A 21349-nucleotide genomic window follows, 5' to 3' on the forward strand; every position below is an offset into this window, starting at 1 on the left:
AGGAGTGTAAATAAGACACAACTGGTGTCACCCAGAAGGTCGAAGTCCCTGGAAAACTTTGGGAGTAAGCCTTCCTTCTTATTACACGTGCATTTCAAACGTATAATGAATTAACATCAAGGCTAAGAGTAATTAAATAAAATGGTGGAAAACCTTTATGGTTCAAGATTTGATATCTTGTAATTCTTCTTCTAACACACAGACGCACACACACACACACACACACACACACACACACACACAAATATACATTCAAAAGAATAACTAAATAAATATTTTTTAAAAACCTAGTTCTATGTTGGATTCATGGCACTGGATAAGTTTGTCCTGCTTTTCAGGATGATGTACAGGCTATGACTGTAGTGAGTATTCTTTCTAAAGTGTCCGTTAAGCTGTACTTATTGTTTCCACTGATGCTTGCTAGCTGGATGCCAATAGATGGTTCGAATTTGGCAGTTTTTATCACCCGCTGCAAAGCCCTGTGGTGTTGCCCCATGCACAAGCCATACAAGTACACCAACAATGTACACTGGCGACATTTACATTCTACAGGAATCAGTAAACTAGACAAGACTCCCATTGCAAATTAAATAGTAATCTGTATACTGCACCCTCCCCAGTTTTATTGCAGTCATACCTGAAATAAACCTCATTTTGAAGGTATTTTCAGAGAAAAAGCCAATCAATGCAAGCAGCAGCCAGAGATTCTGAATTATCCTGCAGATTGATTAAAGCTGGAGATTTTCTAGACAATTGGAGCAGAGATGTCATCAAGGCCAATCAAGCCTGGCCCTATTCCTTTCCCATTACAAAGGCTGCACCTGATTAAGTACATCAAATGAGCAGCGGCACAACTCCTGGAGCAAGAGCATACAGGCTGCTGCAAATTTTCAGGTTATAAGCTGTGTGTAACAGGACTAAATGAATAAGACAAGAGAGAGGGCAATGGGGTTTTTTTCCCCGTGTGCATGTGTGATCTGTATTTGATGTCGAGCATCAACAGGCCACTGAGTAGATAGGTCGGACTGATTATTTCTCAGATGACAGGAAGAGAATACCGGGCTCCTGTGTAATATTTTGTTAAAATTGAAAATTGAATAGCTGTCCGCCATGCCATGTCATTCCTTTAACACTATGCCAATTAAAGAGCTGTACGCTGGTGCGATCATTCATTTTCAAGAGAGAGATTGAAATTAAATTATGGAGCATGAGAAGAATGAATTAGACACGCTACATGTTCCCTTGTTTCTCAGCTCTTGTCAAATAGAGAGGCTGCATGGGAGTGTTTGGATGTTCCATAAGATCCTGGCTTGTCTTTTCTACAATCGAAGCACTATGGATACTCGGTGTAACTACATCTCATGGCTGAAACTCACAGCAGTTTGTGAAAGACAAAATTTTATTCCAAAAACTTATCTGACATTATAAAAGTACCTGTGAAATAATGGTATCCTGCAGTGAAAGTTAGGACAGGACATAAAACTTGTTTTATCATTTAAATGCCTATGCACATTAGCGATATTGCAGGAGAACGAAAAGGTGCATGAAATCTTTTTACGGCTTTCCTCTTCTTTTAAAGCTTTACATTCTACAATAGTGTGTCCTCTTAAAAAATGCCTGAAGATGTTGAAATCTTTCTTTCTCCCCAAGTTGCATTCGTGCGCTTTACTTCTACTTACTGGTGTCTGCTCAGTGGATCACCGAAACCAGAATAACACAAAAGAGAGGTATATTCCACACATGTGGACTCTCAAATTTTAATGAACTCTCATGACAGTGTATTTTCACACGCCTATAAAAATATATTTGACCCCTCTGAACAAACGATCGTGCTTCACATGTAAACAGTCCTGTCATGGTTAGTGTGGCTTGGTAGTGACTGGATTACACACCTCATCTTTTAAATCAGTGGAAAAAATATACAAAAAATATATATTTTCATTCTTTCAGAAAGATAGTCTTTCTTCTGAATTGCAAACTGATCAAATGAGTCAGCGTTTGTAGCTTTGTGCCACTAAAAAAACACTGACACAAAGAATTTCTGTGAGTTTTTTTTTTTTTTATCCCGGCATATGTGTATTCAAGGGGAGGAAATCTGTGTTTTTCTACATTTGTATTCCAGCAACTACAGGGAAATCCTTTTTACTCCAGCCAGCTGAGGACGTTCACACATATAGTCCATCATCGATGAAGAAACAAGTCATGCAAAAATAAAAAACACAGGGCACAAGAGGCTCAGAGTTGGAGATGGGCAGTTGTGTGAGGCCGGGTGCGGAGGGCTTAGTAGGGAAGTAGAGACCAGCCGGCAGTACATAGAGAATCACTATGGTGACAGCAATCAGGGGGCTCAGGGGAGTGAGGCTGGGTCAGAGAGGAAGGCTTGAGAGGCAGCTGACTGAGGAATCAGCTCTCACTCTGAATGATTCAACTGACAGCTCCCCCCAGGGCTGTGCCGGACCAGCCGTCCCCAGAGACCGCGGCTTTACGGAACAGGGATGTGGCTAGCAGTCCTTTTCTAAGAAAATAAAATAAAATAAGTGGAATTGGAGCCAAGACGGCGCAACAGTGCCATAACATAGTAATGCTGTTAATGACACCATCACTTAACTTGCTACAGCGAGCAATTTTCTTTGAAAGAAAAGGAAAATGTGCTAATTTAAAACATGTAAACAATATTACGTGCCGCATCCTTGATGTGAGTGTGAGTCTCTCTACATATATTTCCCTCCCCTGTTGACATAAACATCGGTTAAAAGTAGCAATTTGCTAACACACTGCTTTACACCTTACCATTACCCCTTCTATCATCCATTCATCATCACCCACTCCTCTCCCTTTATCTGACACTTTCTCTGTCTGTTCCTCCCTCTCTCCACTGTGCTGGACAGCATCCACCTAAACAGATGGTTCAGTGTCAATAGGCTGCTATTAACTGGCCGCTCTCCCTGCTCTGATCCAAGACAGCAAAAAGCACATTTAAAGCACTGGGAATAAATGCTGTGCCACACTGATGAAGCTAAGAATTGATTAGCGCAGACGACGACCAGCCGTCACCCTCATAAGCTACTTTTTCTTTCTGTTAGTTTCACAGAAATAAGCACAAATTGCATGTTTACCACATCAGATGCAGGTATGGTATTTTTATATGTATTGTTGACTGAGTTCAAGGATCTAGTGACTCATATTCTTGGCTCACATCCCCTTAATATTTATTTATTTTGCTTTTCTCTTCCATAGTTCGGATCTCCTGCCATGTCTGTGACTAGCTGCTTCGTCATCTCTGTGCCACACCCTGCTGAGGAAAAGGACAACTGCCTGACCTTGAGGCTTGCATCTGCTCAACCCTCACTTTTTCCATCTCTGGTAGATATTAATAAGAGGTACCCTTAATTTCCACTCCCTTGTGGTTCCTCCTCAGAAGGTGCAGATTTGACTACATTCCATTACTTTATTTTTTAGCCACTTTGCTTCCCTCTTTCCGGAAAGCCTTGATAGCCCTTTTTCAAATGTAATCTACATCATAATTAGACCCAAACAATATGAGTTTTCGCACTTCCTAGAATATTAGTTAATGCCGGTTGACTGTTCGATCTGGCGAGGAAGCGAGAGCCAGTCTAAGTATAAATGTTCCTTTACAATCTGCATCTGTGTGTTATAGACACACCCAAAAAGAGGAGAGAAGAGGATAATATGAAAGGAAAGATAGGAGTGGCACGGAGAGGAAGGGATGTGGCGGCGATGGTGTCGCTGCTGCTGCTAGAACAGTCTTCCCACCTTGTGGTAGCACGGAGAACTGTAGCTGCCTCAGTGCATGAGCAATGGGGGATGAGAGAGAGATGGAGTGAGAGAGATAGAGCGAGAGCATAGGAGAGAGCCAGAGGGAGCGATACACAGAGAGAGCGAGAAAGAGAGAGAGAGAGAGAGGAAAAAAGGGAGGGGAGTTTAAACTAAGTGCAATGTTTTGGGACAGGCTAATCTGTTAGTGAGCAGTGTGAGGATCGGAGCGTATTGTGTGAGCCAGTGTGCGGGGGACAGATAAGGGAGCCAGCCAGCCCGCCAGCCCGACCCACCGACCCACCGACTGCCTGACTGCTTGTTTTAATGTGCTGACTCTGGGGAGATTTTAAAAGACAGCATATTGACTGCTTAGACGTGTGCGGAGACCCTGGGCACAAACGCCACCACTACAGCCACAACGAGCAGAAGTGCATCAGCAGACAGGGGAGAAAGAGACAAAAACTAGAGGACTGAAATATCACAACTCCAGAATCAGAAAATTAAAGAGGATTTTTTTTTATCCCCCTCTTTTTAAATTGATTTGATTTTTTTCTTTCTTTCTTTTTTTTGTGTTCCTGGGACTGACTCCCAACTGTAGAAAAAAAAAGAGGAGGTGGGAGCAAAAACAACAACAACAACAACAAGAACAAAAAAAACTGAAGAAAATCTGAAAACAAAAGGACAGAACGAGAAAAAAAAAAGCATCGAATCTGAACATGTTCGAAATAAGCCGAACACTCAACGCTGCTTTGTTGAGCAATGAGGTAAAGACAATTTGGATTTGCTTATTCCCTCCGCACCTCACCTGTGTGTGTCTGCTGCCAACCATTCTGTCATGTGTGTTATCGTGTGTCAGTGCGTGTGTGCGAGTCTTTACACTTCTGTATGTTCGTAGCTAGAAGACAGAGGGGATGATTGATAACAGCAGCTGTTTATTATATTTCCCAGCACGATGCTTGGTGCAGAAAAGGGGACCGCAACGCTTCTCACCCTCACTCATCCCGCCTTGTAATAATAAATGGCGAGCCGGTGTCTAGACTTTATATCTTCCTATTGTAACAAAACTAAGGTAGCCTTTAAACCCATCAAACATAGGCTTGCTTGTGAAATTGTCCACCTGGGGCTAAAATTGCTTGTGTGCCTTCATGTGCGCCTACGGTATGTCTGTTAGCTCGAGTGCGTATGGCTGTGCGTATGCTCACACGTGCATTTGTGTGAAAGCAAAGGGTTCTGTAATGCCCCTCTGCCTCCCTCTTTCTTCATGTCCCCCCCCCCCCCCCCCCCCACACTCCCTCTTCTGTCCTTTACCATCGTCCTTCCTACCTGCTGTTATCTGCTCTCCTTCCCTTTCTCTCACACCTATTCTCTCTCTCTCTTTTTTATCCCCCCCCCCCCCTGTTTCTGTCTCTGTCCTCCCTTCTCCTCCCGTGTCTCTGTATGAGTGTGTGTGTTCTGTGAGCAGCATCTCAAGATGATGGCGAGGTACGGGCAGCTCTCGGGACTAGCAGCCAGTGGCGTGGGCTCCGTCCCTGAGACGCACTCGCCGCTATTTCCCAGGGATCTCCTGTCATCGCCAGCCCAGATGGGCTACAGGTCACCCCTGGTAAGAGGATAGACAGACCAATATTTATCTCCATCCTTTTAATGAACGATGGCATAAGAACAAGAAGTGAATCAGGGAGAAAGCGATGGTAGTGGTAGTAGTAAGTGTGTGTGATAATTATGTGTGTGTGTGTGTTGAGGAAAAGAACAAAAGGGCAGAAAGAGAGCAAATCAATTGTGGAATTCTGCCTGTATCCCCAATGGATAGTATTAGTAAATATTTACATTGTTATGTTTGTTCAATTATGGACGCCTACTCTGTCTTTAGCCTCTGCCAGTCAGACTGTTATCAAGGGAATTTGAGGTGTTTGTGTGTGCGTGCGTGTGTGTATGTGTGCATTTGTGAGTGCGATATATTTCCTGTTTGTTGAATTTTGTCAATGTTGTTAGGAATCTAAAATATTCATTTATCTGCTTACTGCCCGACGATGAATTAATTGATGTGTGGTAAATTAAAAAGAGGGCCATAAGCGCAGCTGTTAATATTCCAGACTTTGTACGACAACCTCGACATTCAACGAATGCATTTGAACACCCCGAGGAGTCCGTGTGCGATTTTAGAAGACCGGTCAAATCAGTTAGATTTCAGTTAACGTCTGAGAAAGCCACGTTAGCAAAGCGGAGGCAGAGAAGCTGTAAATAGTCGGGATATTTTGCGCTGGAGTCAACATTACTCTGCAATTTACATAGCAACGATTACTTCAGGGGAACGAGAGAGAGAAAGGGGCATGAGAAAACCCTGAGCGTTTAGGCAAAAGAGCTGTAAGAAAATCCCTGACTCGCCGCATTAAAGCGACATGAAGCTGTGGGTGTCTAATCTGCTGTGGGCTCTTCATTGGTTCGGCTCCCCTTCAAACTGGCTCAGATCCACACCCCAGAGCCTCCCGGAAGCCTTCATAACCCACTGTCATGCTGCTGACTGTATCCAGGGGTTTCCGTCAAGTGTATGCAAATACACGGCGAGGATAAGCATTGAAATGCGTCCGCAAGGAGCTGAGCTTCAAAACTGTTTTTTCCACTTTGCCTTTTTGCTTTGAATTCTTACGCCAGTTCAAAGACATCTGTCCAGTGCTTAGTTATTATACACAGCACAAAGCATGTGTTTCCCACTGCCCGTTCAGACTCACAACAGTGTTATCAGCTCTTTGCATAAAGCTGCCAGACCATGAATTTTTTCTTGAATCCAACGGAACTAATTACTTCAGTTTATTATGTGAATGGGATTGACATGTAAACATTTTTTTTGACTGTTATCAGCATCTTATTAGATGGCATTTTAAAGAAATAACCAGTCGGTCGCAGGGTGGAGCATGATGAGCAGATGACTAATTGCACATTGCATTAAAATTCACAAACAGCGTAAAAAAAAATAATTAATTCAACACATTTTTATTATTAACTGAGTGACAGTCGGGTCCTCATCACAAATAGCTTCATTTCTAGTAAAATGGTTCGTTTTGGGCATTTTGCACATTCGCCATCAGTGTGTTTCTAGCAATGAGCCACGTCCCTGTGTGTGTGTGTCTGTGTGTGAGCGATCAAGCGCCTAGGTAGGCGCATGCACTTGTGTATTTGTTTGACAACGTGCGCGCGTATGCCTGCGCATGATTACCCTGGTTAAAAAAGACCATCGTTAAAGTGATTAATGGTGCCTTCATTAAGCACAGCAAGATCATTTGCATACATTAGACGAATGTGCTGGAAGATTCTGGTGGCTTTGGTGTGTAGAGCCTCAAAAGCAGCAACCTCTACCTTGGTGCTTTTTTATTTGTTTCGTCTTTTTAATTGTGCAGCGGCAGCCAAACATTGCTTTACCTTTTAAAAAGAGGCCAATTCATTATTTAGCAACATTTTTTGTCATTTAATCAATCCAACAGTTTGATATTGTTACAATTTAAAATTAAGACGCTGGATTGATCTTCTATTGGTGTAAATTACTACTTTGATAAATGGATAAATATCTTGTTTAGCTTCAGTTTGTTTAGAGCGTTCACGTGCGTGTTTGTGCTAAACGTTTCTGCCTGTGTGTGCGCATGTTCGCAGTCTTGCGTCTCGCGTTTGAAGCTCTAGGACGACGTGTTTAAGAGAGCATCCAAAAAATTAAATTGTGAATCTATTAGAACACACGCAGCAGACAGAGGAGCATAAAATGAATGAAACTCGAATGCAAATTCTTACGCCGGAGTAAGCACACCCGCCACATCGGTTTACAGCACTAGAATGACCTGGTTGACCACCTTGGGCAAAGGAGGTAAAATGTAGATAACGTGTAGAAAAACTTAATTGTAAATTATTCAATTTTTCAGTCACTGGAATCTAATTTTCAAAAGCCCACATTTAAAAACCTGCAGTGCACCGTGCTTCAGAGCTGAATGCTGTTAATTTGTAGAAAGCTCCACTGATTACCCACTGCAGGCAGCTGCTGTTCTCTATGTGACACAAGGCTTTGTTTGACAACTCCAATCTTTAATGTTTCAACATTTGAAAAAAAAGAAAAAAGAAGCTGCCTAAAGCCGTTCATCAACAACGCAGCAACGAAAAAGCAAAGAGGGACAAAGAAGAGAAAGGGGGCTATCATAGCTGTTGGCAAACGTGTGTAGCCACGGTATATTAACAGCCAGCAGATAGTTAGAGGTCATCTCTATTTCATAACAATGATTAGCTTCTTCCATCTGCCGCTCACTGCATATCCCCTCTACTTGATTGCAGTGTTCTCTGTATCCAGGAAATTAGTTCATTTGTGCTCCACAACCCTGCTGTCACTGAGGCACAAACAGGTGCAGCAGACTGAACGACGCCACAGAGGGAAAACAACGTTCACAGGAAGGGAAACGGAGATGGAGATATGTGCAAAAGCAAGAATCGACCGAAATAGTCGCGAAACAAGTACGATGGCAGTTAATTAACATTGAGATCTGACAAAAGCGAATGCTGCTGGTTTATAATATTTTGAACCATTAATTTATCTGCCAAGCAGCTGAGAATGAAAAGTGTAAGGAAAAAGGTGCTAAAGCGAGAAGGCCAGTGATATTGTCTTTATAACTGTAGCACGATAATATGGTTTGAAGCCGTGCTTGTTTTAGCAAAGCTTGTTTTGCTATAGGGGGCTATAGAGGGGGGGTGGGGTGGGGGGGGCTGAAGCACATTATGACGGAAATATGCGAGAGAATTTACACGCAACATCGCAGGAACAGAAACTGTGGAGCTTACACGTATATGTGTGCGTGCACGCGCGCGTGTGTGTGTGCATCATGTCATGTTTGCACTTGATATGAGCACATGTGGTGTGTCAGTTACGGGGAGCACAGAGAGGGGCAATGCAAGGGGGGGCCTGCAGGGTTCAGATTTGTTGTGTGTGTATGCACGTATAGTGACCACCAGTGCTGCAGGGAGGGCCTAGTGATCAGCAGCTGAGCCTGTGTCCCGCTGGGAGCCATCACTGCAGAATGGAGCAGGTGTCTGCAGGCTCATGCACACACACACACACACACACACACACACACACACACACACACACATACACACACACAAACTGTATTCTCTCTCTCGTTTGCTTTTTTCCTTACTGTATTTCTTTCTCTCTTGGAGTCTTTTTTATTTTGTACAGCACAGCACATTCGAAAGCTTGTTAATGTGTGCTGCACACCGTCATTGACTGTCACCTGTTTTTCATGCTTATCCACTCTGTATACTAAACACAAACAATAGAGTACCCCACCAATAGGCCGCTGCAGTGTCATGTGTCCACGCCCAGCCAAAGGTCACCCATGACTCCACTTATGTAACGGCAGTAGCAGGGCTCAGATTCATCAGACATCTTCGAAGCGTGTAGTCCTCTAATTCAAATGTAAACAAAAAAGGTCACGCCCACCACCAGAAAGTAAAGCAGAACCTGCTGTTATTCCCACACTGACTCACAAGCCTTTTAATACATGGATTAACTTAGTCATAGTCATCACAATTATCACAGTTTACGTTGTAGGGGATTATAATTCCGTAGTGGGCTTGTAAATTGTAGTGCGGATTTTACGTCACGTCTGTGGCCACATTTATGCAGTTCAGCACACTGAATGAAATAATCTCACTTCTTGCTGTTCAGATTTCTTCCTTAATTCCAAAAAAATATTTAAAAAAAAATCCCAGGGCTGCCCTTTTGCCTGGCAATATAAAACATTTAATTTCAGAACCAAATTTGTTCCCTCTCTTGGACAATGTTTTCACATCCAGCTGCTGTTATTTCATTTGGCTTAAGAGGATAAATACAGAAAGAATAATGCGACAGGCAAGACTGGAGAGAAAGAGCTATTGTGTTCCCCGAACGTGGCGAGTTCTTCGTGTTTTGCTGTTTGCAAACAATGAATATGTAAAAATAGAAACTTTCTTCAGATGCTATTCAGAAGTGAAGTCCAAGGCAGAGGCTAAAATGTAATTTTAGGTCAACATATTTCTCCATTTAAAAAGCAGTTTATGCTGTGTGTGTTGAATTATTCGGGGTTAGTGAATTAATTATAAAACTGACAGTCAATGCACTACGGATATGTCAACCTTACAAACCTCAACAAAAGATGCATTAGCCAGTGTAAGACCTTTACTGCGCTGCCTCCATCTCTGATGATAATCTCATCAGATGGTTTAAGCTCAGTCTTCTCCTTTACAATAGACACAAATTTATAATGCAAACAAAATCCCCCTTTACAAAAAGAACATTAGATAGTCTCTTTTTTTTGCCCATTTTGTAGGTGAGAACTCATTTTAAGATCGGCGACGTGAGGAAATGGGCCTCATTGTTGACAGCCAGACGCCTGTTGATGCTGAGCTGACAAATGGTGCCGATACTTGAGCGATTGTCTGCGTTTCAGATGCTGGCATTTTGATGAACAACACTGTTTTTTACTCTCTCAAAATTGATGGTTTCAAAGCCAACACGTTTTTATCGATTCGTTAATTGCCGGGGATGAGGCAAAGTATCCGTTGTCACAAATGATGAATGGCTGACTCGTGCAATAACGCAAAGGAAGAATGACCGGTGACGTTAGAGCAGCTCACTGGTTTTTAACAGTTGGAGCATATGTTGGCTTGACTTAATGTATAAAAAAATGATGGGGGGGAGGGTTTCCCCCGTTGATTAGCTTGCACAAAATCCAGCTATACTGAAAAAACTCCTACAAATATATTTTGTCCGCAGTAAGAATACTAACTAACAGCAGCAGCATCTTTATCTGCTAAACCCTCCATTAATTATAAATGTACCCTAATAGCATAGCATATGCAGTGTTTCTTGTATAATCTTAATATGTATGATTACTTGTGAAGTAACTGGGTAGATGTTAGAGAGTTACAAAATAAATGTAATTGCTATCTGGGAAAATTATGCAATTAAATCACAGTTACTAATAAACATACTGGCGGATATAAAGGGTTATATGGGGAATATAAAATCTGGGGTTTTTTTGCATGTTATTGCAAAATCGACTTCATTTGGGATATTCGCTGATAACTTGGGTCAGCAGAGCCATCGTGATAAATTCGCATGCCAAATTTCAACAGCAGGATGGCTTACAACAAGTTGTCTCTACTACTCAGGAGGCTCCGATCATTTGGCAGTATGAATTGAAATTTTGAGTGTTGCTTTTGATCGATTCTCTTGTTTGAATTCGCACCACCTCTTGGCTGCCAGTCAGTGCACATTGCTCTATCCTGAAACTCGAATACCAGGGCGGATTGCCAAGTCGTTGGACAGGAACGGCTTTCGGGATCAGAAATTTAACAATATTTTCCTTCTAAAATTAGAAAGCGACGGTAATATCACTGGACAGACTATTTACCAGTGGCAGAAATGCTGTCAACATCATGGGGATTTATCTAGAACCTGTAGAAAGCTTTTGTAATATAATATTTATATCTTTTTGGAAAGTTATACATTTTATATGTTGCTTTCCTTTCAGGACTTTAAAATATTTACATTAGGTGTTGCTTTTTTAATAATCTGTACCTTATTACATTTTAAAACCAGCATCAACCAACATTTTTTCTCGCAGAATTACATTCATTTATCCTGACTTAATGTTACAAAGCGAAGATTTACTACAGAATGTGCCTGGTGCCTTTAGTACACAACGTCTTGGTATTTTCACAGGGGAAAATCATTTCTTGACTGTTTGCTTCTAATGACTTTTTTCTCTTTAATCGGCTAAATGCTCCAACGACGCAAAATAACCGAAACATGTCTCTAAGCATGTAGGCATTTAAACTGAAATCCAGTGGGGGTTTTTCTTGTGCATTACCCACTCGCTTTTCTTCGAGCATGAGAAAGGGCGGTTAAGCATGAAGTGACATTTGGAGAGCTGGATTTGTGCGGCGTGGGCATGTTTTGGTGCACAGTGCCGATGGCCAGCTCAACGAAGGACCGTGGATGTGTCTAATTTCTGAAAGGTTATTTCTTATCAAAAGCCACAGTGGTGTAAATTATGCAGATCTGATAGCGTAGGGTTTTTGATGAGGTTTTAAACACTGCAGAGTTTCTAACAAAAAAAGGGGACTCGTTTCTGCAGAAAGATGACTGCAGAAACGCCAAAAAGTAAATATTGCACATAAAATGCTCGGAGAGTGAGCAGCGGCAATTAAAGAACCTCAAGTGGGAAACACTGCGCGTTCTGTGTTGCTGTAGTGTGTGTGTGTGTGTGTAAGTGGGGGGAGTTGTGATTAAAGCCTCCACCAGATGGACCACAGCGGTCGCCCTGTGAGCATGGCTCTACCCCGACCAGGATCAAACGCAAAACGGGCTGCCATCCTCACAGCCCCAGAGCCCACCAATAAATCCCCACGATCCACTGACCCACCGCACTACGGCTTCATTTTACACATACAGTTCATACTAGAGAGCACAACATCAACAGGAAGAGTGCGGCTCGGCGTCCTAATGATTGCCCCTCATCTTTTACTTCAACCATATGCAAATACGGATCTTTACATTATCTATACATCTACAGCTAGCGGAAACTTTATGATTACTGAGAGAGCTGTTGGCCTGCTGAAGTTGAATGTCACCCCAAGCTGTGGACCACTCTGTTGTCCAAATGGACACTAATCCACCAGAGTCCTGTTGAGAATACACTCTCGGTGCCAGAACACATGCCAGACTCAACAGCAAATGCATAGCTAAGCCTTTCTGGGCACCTACACAAGCCATCTCTCATTTGTGTTCCGTTACAACCTCAAAGACCATTATGACCATCATCTCTTTCATATAAAAGGGAGGGGGGATCACAGTGCTGGCTTAATAGGTTCGGTTTATATGCATTCATGTGTAGATTTGGTGTGTTTATGTATATTTCCTGATATTTTCACGCATTAGAAAAAAAGAAGAAGTAGAAAAACAGCAGGGATTTTGAATTAAAACAACAAACGAGGACCGTAAGAGTGCAGAGTTTACATAGTGGCTGAACAAGCAGTCACTCTCAGATAGAGACGGAGCTTTCAAACAGCCCCCTGTCACATCTCTGCAGCTTGCAAAGCTCCAGCCATACCAAACAGCTTTGAGTTAAAGTTGAAGAAAGTGGCTGTGACAAATGCAGCACAGCCTTGTTCCGGGATCAGCGTGAAGAATTCATTTCTGATCTAAGGAGTTCCTACGAGGGAGAGTGACACAGGCAGGGGTTAAGCTGACTGCGTATCATGCCCAGTGACACGGAGAGAAGAGGATGTAGGAGGAAAGCACCAACTAGATTAGCTCAATTTCACCAAAGAGGGGGGAAAAAAGCCTAGCCTTTAATGTGATGTACATTTAGTTAACATCCGCCATTCTGTCTCAGGTTACCGTGAGTTAACAGATTTGTAAATGGCAGGCCAGTGTGGGATTTACTCATTAGTTTTTCCAAATTTACACGAGCAACATCAGAAACAATGCATTCAAAGCACAGGGCTGTAACTCGTTTTGATTCGGTTACATTGGAACGCGGGATAAGTGCTTGATTTTTACAGCAAGTTTGAGATTTGTAATATTTGTTCATTTTGTACTCTTGTACATTTATCCCTTTTCTTCCAAAATAATTTAACATCATGTGCCCTCGGTCACTTAAATAAGATGCCATTGTGTTGATTCTGCTTGTCCTGCTTATACACACGGGTTTTGTGGTAGGACTATGTCCAGCTGCTGTAATCCATTACTAAACTGCCAGAGCACCGTAGCCCAGTGGGGCCTGCTTTTGAGGAGAAAGAAAAGAGGTGATTTGACTGATGATGTAGGCACACCGCGCATCTGTGACTTACCAAGCATCAGCCAAATCGTGTGTACGATTTCTTCATGAAAGCAAACCTTCTCGTCTTAAAAATGAAACCAAGCAACAGAAGTCAGCAGAGTCCAAACTGGCCATTGCTGTCCAGAAACAGACATGTTATCGTGTTAATAGCCGTCTGGCGGCTAGACCCGGCGATGCTGATTTTGTCACTGGAGATAGGCAAGCTGAAGGCTGTGATTCTCATTTGTTGATTGTTACCGGCAGAGGGTGGACACCTGCCAGGAAAGAGGCAGTCATCAGTCTGAGTAGCACAGCAAGATGCTTCTACTGCCAGAACTTCAATAGAGCAACTAAATCTATCCTTCAAGGGCAAATCAAAAAGATCCTAAGTGAACCACGGCACACCGAGGAGGGTGCGCTGAGCTATTAAATGTATTAGGCTGTTTTACTGCGTCGACTGCTGTGAATTATGGGATGTTTTTAAACCAAAATTAACAAGGCCTGATAAGTATTTTAGCATTCTCCACGGGTCTGTTAAAATACCGTTTTGTCCTCAATTACTGTGTTTTGCCATACTGAGATAATTCAGGTTCGTACTGTTTTCTGTCGGAAGACGAGTTCTTCCTTCCAAACACAAGTTTTCCTTCTCTTGTTAATTATCAAGGTATTTTCTTCCAGCACTTTGAGGTAACACCTCAACTGGCATCTTCACTTCCCCCCCTTTAAATAGAAGCCTTATTATGCAGAGTGAAACATAGGACAGGTGTTGAAACACTGCGTGTGACAGTTAACAAGACTCAAACCGAGAGCACCCACAATTATCACTGTCTGCACACTGCATATTCAAACCGAACCTGCTATACGGCGTACGCTATTCTTCACCTGCTCTTTCGCACTTGTTACCAGAACGCTAACGTGTTGGCTGCTTCCAGAGTATAATGTGTAAGCACAGCTTTGGCATGTGTAATTGTGCAAACCTCTCCCATTGCGCGTACACAAACAGATCCTTCTGGGTGTGGCAGAGATGTAGCATCTTGAGTTTGTGCAGGAAAAGCAGAATGAGTAAAAGAGTAAGTGGAGCTACGCAGTCTGCAGTTAATCCATTAAGGTCTGTGACTAGGAGGGGTTTAGGGAGGAGAAGCTGGGCTGAAGAGAGGGCAGGAAGAGTTCACGACAATTAGCCAGCTCTCTGCTTTCAGAATTAGCAGGTTGGAAGCACAGGATGAAAATACTTCTGAGGTGCACTCCTTACATCTCCAGCTCTACAACAGAGACTGTGCGAGAGTGTGACACGCTCCATGAATAAAATTTTTGTGTATGCCTAGAATCAGCTGTCCTTTTTGTGTGTTTTTATGGATAAGAGCCAGAGCCAATAAGCGAGATGGGGCTTCACATTGCTGACAGTGTGGCTGGCCCTGCTGGGTTATAGCCACAAAAGCTTTTTAACTTTCAAAATGTTTTTAAAAAAGGAAAGAAATATCATTTATCTGCTTAAAAACGATTTAGCGATCAGTCATCATCTAAAAGGCCAAATAATGCATCCAATCAAAACTAGGAACTTTTTGTGCAAAGCATGACAAAATGGAAATGCAATTAAAAAGAGTAGTCCGTTTAGTTATTAGCATTAATTGCTTTTTTAAATTTATCCAGTGCTGCATTGCAGTTTATGTGCGCTAGACATAAACTGTACATAAAGACAGGCCAGATCCACCAGATAATGAGCTGTACTGTAATATCCAATCTGGAGAGTATCTCAACATGAATGCCCTTGATAGAGTATCTTAACCACTCCCCCCATCTGTCCACGCACAATATTATAATGCTCAGTGTATGTCCTTAAGTATGGCAGCAACATGGCTCCGTCTTTGATATGCGCCTGTGTACAGAAACTGCACGCACTCCATAACGCCGCGCACGGGAAAGAACAGATTGTGTTTATAGCTGGTAGTCACTTTCATTGCCTTTTAAAATCATTGTCCTGTAGCGCAATCTAGCAAAATGACACACAAAGCAAGACAACTGCGAGGGACTATTTTCACTTTCAAATCATATTCTCATTTAGAGAAAAGGTTATTTGGTTTATATTACAGTGGAGAGAAAAACATCCTCCAAACATCGTCTATTATGAAATAAGAAAATGATCACCCACTTTATTTTACTGCTTCTACACACTGGCAGTTAAAAGTTGACAAAACACATAGGCAAAAAAATTTTAAAAAATAGGCGTTATTTGTATGCAAGTCACTGCCATAGATTTGACTTTCTACTCCTTACCGTAGGGAATTAAAATGCAACAATAAAAACACAGTTTGGTCAAGAATATTAAAGGCTGTGGGGTGGAGAATGTCTTTTCCTGGGTCCTACCCAAAGCCTTTATTAAACTCAAAGGTCAGCGCAGGAGGATAAAAGATGGATAGAAGACGGAGGGTTTGTTGCCTGTACTATTCAGCTGCAAATTTTGCTTCTCTCTGCTCTGTGGCAGAAAAGATAAAAAGCACATCACAAAGGAAGAGAGACAGAGACGCACTTCTATTTTAATCCATTTTCATTGTGCTTCATTCTACATTACTCTGCCTCTCTTATGTTATGTACCGTGTGATCGGTACAAATCTCCAGACTGCAAGTGCCAGCATATTTTTTTATTCTATCTGAAACAATAGCGAGCTTGTTCAGCCCATCTTTCCCCCTTGTGCACGTGCATGTCTACTGCTCCGACCTAATGGAAGGCGTAGTAAGGTTTCTCATTAGTATGTCAGCCACATGGCTTGGTTAGCTAGCTAGTTGTAGCTAAACAGACAGGTGGACGTTAGGGAAGAAGCAGAGAAACTGGGAAGCTTTAGTTCAGTCCTAACACATTTTTTTCCCCCTGTTTTTTTAACAGTGTTTTATTTTTTCCACTGTGTTCATTTGGGAGCTAATTTGTCAACCTACTTGAGTGTATGGTTGAAAATTGTATAAATACACAGTGTTATTTCAGGTGTCAAGGTAGTTATTGTGTGTATAGTGCGTCCCCTGTGTTGTTACAGTAGATTATATATGTAGAATATGGCCCTTTCATGTGTTGCAGAGGTTGTAATTTAGTTTCAGACACAAAAAACTCACACTCACGTGATTTTCAGTGGATGGTTGGCTTTAAGACCTGAAAATAATAACCCGTGCTGTTATTCTCAAATGCTTTGACATGTCAAAAAGTAGTGCCAGGTGGTCCAGTGGGACTGTAGGTCCCTTGTTGATTAAACAACTGTTTACCACTATTTTTTGAATAAACGTTGTATTTAATCAGTAGCTAGAGACTTGTAACTAACCATTACCATTTTTTAATACTAAACACAATCAATAAAAGCAATTTGCTTTTAAACTTTTCAGATTACATATGTATATTATACTGGAGTCTTGTATCAGGATATATTTTGAGCTGCAAGATGAGGAGATACCTCTCATAGCTTAATGGATGTCCACTAGTTCCATTTGGTTTGCTGGGCCTCGCATAGCTGAAGGCTAGTTGAAACAAAACAGCAGGAGATTAAGAGTTGACAGCCTCTTATTGCTGCATAGAACACGAGGAAAAACAATATGATAATGTGCTGCGAAACTGATGATGTTTTGATCTCTTGGCAACCCGAGGATATAGCCACTGCAATATCAAATGAGGCTTTATGTTCATCGACAGCATAAGGTGTTTGAATGTGTTATAGAGCGGGAGCCAGAATATGTGTGCATGCGAATATATTATGTGTGCTAATAGGTATAGTAGGGTGTCAAGCAACATGTGTTTCCGTATTTGCATTCTGATTGTACGCATGCGTGTGTGTATGTGTGTGTGTGTTTGTATGTAGCCTGGTTTGAAGCTTCAGCCAAGAATTTCTGCCTGCGAGGTAACTGTGTTAAAGGGAAGCAAGAGCTCCCTCTTCTTGTCTGCCTGAGTTAGAGGCCAGGTGGACAAAATCAACCTGAGGCAGGTTTGGGGCTTGACAAAGACAGTTTAAGCTAGCTGCCCCCACCCATTAATATTCATTATTACTAAACTGTAATGAATATTATCATAATTGGCAGAGTAATTGGCAGTATCAGTAATTATGAATTTGATATGATAGCAGCATTTTGATCAAATATGCTCGCTCTTCAACACAGTAAACCAGGGATGTGTGCCCTGCTGCTTAATGGTTAGATTGTAGTTTGATTGTAGTTTTTTTAAGAAGAGTAATTTGGAAGTTTTTTGTTTTTTGGGGGTGGGGGGGTTGATGAGGCTGCAGTAAAATAACTGTAGAAGAACGTCTTCTGAGGAGGAGGGGGAGAGGTGTACACATGGCTTGACGACTGCGGCAATCATGCAAATAACCTTGCAGGCGCGCTCGTGCTAACACACTCCTCCGTGCACGTGTTAGAGAGCGTGCATAATTATCAACAGTGAAGTAGTGCATATACGCGAACACGAAACCTCCTTAAAAAGCTTCCCTGGCACCTGTCTCCCCGCGCGACGCTTCCCTGCCATCCCGCGTCGTGGACCACACGAGCCTGCCTCCCAGGCTCTCATCCGCGAGCGCACCGCCCCGTCCTCACCTCCGCAGCCAATGGGAGAAGACGCGCGAGATGACTGGACAATCCGTAAATGGCTTTTGGGGGAAAGGTAGACGGTGTTTGCTCGCCGTGAATCTTTTGCTTTCCTTCCTCTTGACGCGGTGTTTGTTTTAAGGGGAGAGCCTTTTTGTGTTTTTGCGCTGGCCGAGGGCTTCCGGGGGCTTCCACACACACGGGCGCGCGCGCGGTTTTGCTTCTGTTTTGTTTTGGGGATTCCTTTTTTGTCCTATAGACTCACTACATCACGACCCCCGGTTCATTTATCCCCTTTAAAAAACAAGCCGCTGCTCCTCTGTCCGACTCTCCTCCCTGACTTCGCCGGCTTTTATAGTACCGAGAACACCGACACCGACAGCCCGTCACAAGAATGGTCATGGTGAGTAGATGTCGTAGTACTCCCTTGTGTCTTTATTGTGCCTCATGAGCTTTATTTCACTGTGACCATGTAGCCTATCGCAGCGGTAAAATAAATAAATAAATAATAACAATAACAATAATAAAATGTTGGGACAACATTTCTTTGAGCTTAACAAAATTACAACAGTTACCCCGTTTAAAGACGTTTTTTCTCTTGCATTTCTTTGGGATGCACCTGCTTGGACAGGTGTGTGCCGACTTCCCGCGAGTTCGTGTTCGTGGTTTCGTTCTGTTATATTTGAAGCCGTCGTAGGTTTAAAGGGTCTAAATGGGCATTAAAGTAATCGAACATTATTTAAAACATAAACTTTACTTTTGCGTGTGTGTACGTGTCTGCGTGTGAAGTAGGGAGACAGGGAGTGAGGGAGACAGCGATGGCCTGTATGCACACACAGTCGTATAAATGTACGGGGGGATTTTAACATGCAACCCAGTAATAGCTAATTTATATACACAGTGCTGCGCAGGCATCCTATTACCATAGCGCCTGAGGCTGTAAGCGCTCTGCTCCGCGCTGCTCACTCAAGCACAGACAGACCTCAGCAGCGATTGATTGCTTTGCTGGGATTCAGAGAGCCTTTTCTCTGCCAAACCGGGCTGCGGCTGGCGTGTGCCGAGGAGGGCTCGGAGCCAGCAAGAGAGCGAAGGTGTTAACACTGATGGAGGGGAGGGGAGGCCGAGGGCTGACGGGCAAGCCGAGAAGCCAATCAGAGACTCTAAAAGAAAGTCGGGGGGGGGGTGAGTGGGCGTGGGCGGGCTCTGACCTTCCAGCTGAGCAGGCGAATGGGCAGGTGGTTGTGGGAAGGAGGGGAGGGTTGGTGGGGAGAGGGGGTGGGGGCAAGGAGGGGAGGGTGGTAGGAGGGAGAGCCTTACTGCAGCCCAGCACTCACATCCATTCTGCTCTCAGCATCTGTGGAAGAAGGCGATGTTTGCTCCGTACACCTCTAGCACGCTGCTCTCTGCTCGCTGCTAAGACTCAGAATCAGGCAGAGAGGAAGAGTGCAGAGGAGAGGAGAAATAAGGAGACTGTGTCAGAGGAGAATAAGAGTTTTAAAAAGAGTAGGGGATTTTTCTTTTCTGAGGCGTTGCTGTAGCTGTTGTGTGAGGGGAGAGAGAACGTGAGACAACGGCCAGCATCTCCCAAATGGAGTGGAATGGGTTTAAGATGGTAAGGAAGGCTACGGGCAGCCTGCCACTATACTTGAATGTACGATGATAACTGCTGGTTAATTTTGAGCATCCTATAGTGAGCTGAGTGGCTTGTAGTTGTAGATATACTGTCCACCTACAGTCAGTCAGAATTCTTCTTCTTGCTCAGCGAGCGCTGCGATACTGTTGAACTATTGTTGTGCAGAATGTTAAGTTCCTTCTTACGGGGACGAGGGCTACGGCGGGGGGTTACACTGTAGGTTCGTGGGCAGAATGAAAAAATGAGGGAGGCAGATGGAGGGACGGAGACGGATATCGGGCTAATGAGAAACGTGCGGAGGCAGGAAAAGAAGTAAGGAGATAGGGAGGGAAGGGTTAAAAGAGGGGAACAGCACCCATTTTATGTTGAAGTCGGGGCTGTGTAGGTGTCCCCTGTTTTTCCAGCCTTTGCACCACTCTGAAATATTTACCTGTGTATAGTGCTGCAGAGGTAGATCGCACATGGTTGAGGGTTAAATGTCTTTTTACATGGTAAGGAAACTAGATTTTTTTTGCGGATTTGCCATTCATTTATGCAAAGTACTGCATGTAAGTTAAACGAGTAGCCATGTTATCTGTCACGCCGCTTGTATAGACAGTCCGAGGGTGTGCTGTCCATGCATTGTGCCAGAGCTGAAGAAAAGATGGGAGTAGGTGTGCGAGTTACGCGCATGACTGGATTACAATAGATTATAACGTCGTGCATTCTTTCCCTCATTCTCAAGTTTTATGCCCCTCACGGCTACGTGTAAGTGCGTTGCGTGTGCGCGCGTGAGCTCGCTTGTCAGCACGGGAGTGATGATTACAAGCTGTTTAAGTATTCTGCTTTGCCTGCTCTCGCTGAATTTCACTTTAACATCGCATCCATTTACCCATTCATCCATCACATTCGAGCGACAGAGTGAGAGGTGGACTAATAAAACTAGCAGCCATTTTATTCCCAGTTGTTTTTTTTACCTGTCAGAAACAGAAAGACAAAGTTGAGCCTCGTTGCCGATTCATCAACGCTGTGACCGCAGAGTCGTTATTGTTATTTAGCATCTATCTTTTTGGTTTATGGTTCACTTGCCATCATCAAACTGTCTCAGTTTGGGTTTTTCCACTAGGAACAACAGAAGCATTTGTCAGCAAGTGCATTTTTTATTTGCGGCTAGTTTTCCTTGGGAATGTAATCAAAATGCTAATTGAAAGGAAGGCGACTCTTCCTTAGGTGCCGCAGCTACGGGCACTAGCTGGCATGCTGGCAGCCGTAGCGTAGCATGGGCGTAGAGGCCTGTATCACAGGTAGAGTGGCGACGTAAGAAGACAAACGTAGGGGTGTGAGAGAAAGTGTGTGCAGCATTTAATTTGTAGATACAGACGCAACTTAGTTTGGAAGAGGTGGACGCACAAGGAGAATGACAAGGATCAGTGAGAGAGCGGGTGAAATAAGTGGAATATTCATTAGTACTGGAGGTATTAGATGAGTGTGCAGCCATGAAGCCTCCTGATGGGAACCAGTGGGGGACCCGCTCTAGAGACAGGCCATCATTTCACAAAAATACACACAG

The 21349-nt window shown here is 43.2% G+C and overlaps 1 protein-coding gene across 10 annotated transcripts in view; it reads left to right on the forward strand.

Moving 5' to 3' along the window:
* The first annotated feature begins 3835 nt into the window (after positions 1-3835).
* The window catches only part of elavl4 (ELAV like neuron-specific RNA binding protein 4), a 76443-nt gene continuing 58929 nt past the window's right edge, over positions 3836-21349 (forward strand). For 2 of the 10 annotated variants that reach the window (XM_087835803.1, XM_087835806.1), the window contains exon 1: positions 18234-18570. In XM_087835803.1, the coding sequence (XP_087691929.1) occupies positions 18562-18570 (9 nt within the window). In that variant the 5' untranslated portion in view covers positions 18234-18561. Of the gene's footprint in view, positions 4542-5239; positions 5381-18233; positions 18571-19521; positions 19780-21349 lie in introns of those variants that run through there. The other 8 variants (XM_087835802.1, XM_087835805.1, XM_087835799.1 and 5 more) reach the window with 7 other exon arrangements.

Source organism: Neolamprologus brichardi, chromosome 23, assembly GCF_056152115.1.
Source record: "Neolamprologus brichardi isolate AB-2024 chromosome 23, ASM5615211v1, whole genome shotgun sequence".
Classification (NCBI taxonomy): domain Eukaryota; kingdom Metazoa; phylum Chordata; class Actinopteri; order Cichliformes; family Cichlidae; genus Neolamprologus; species Neolamprologus brichardi.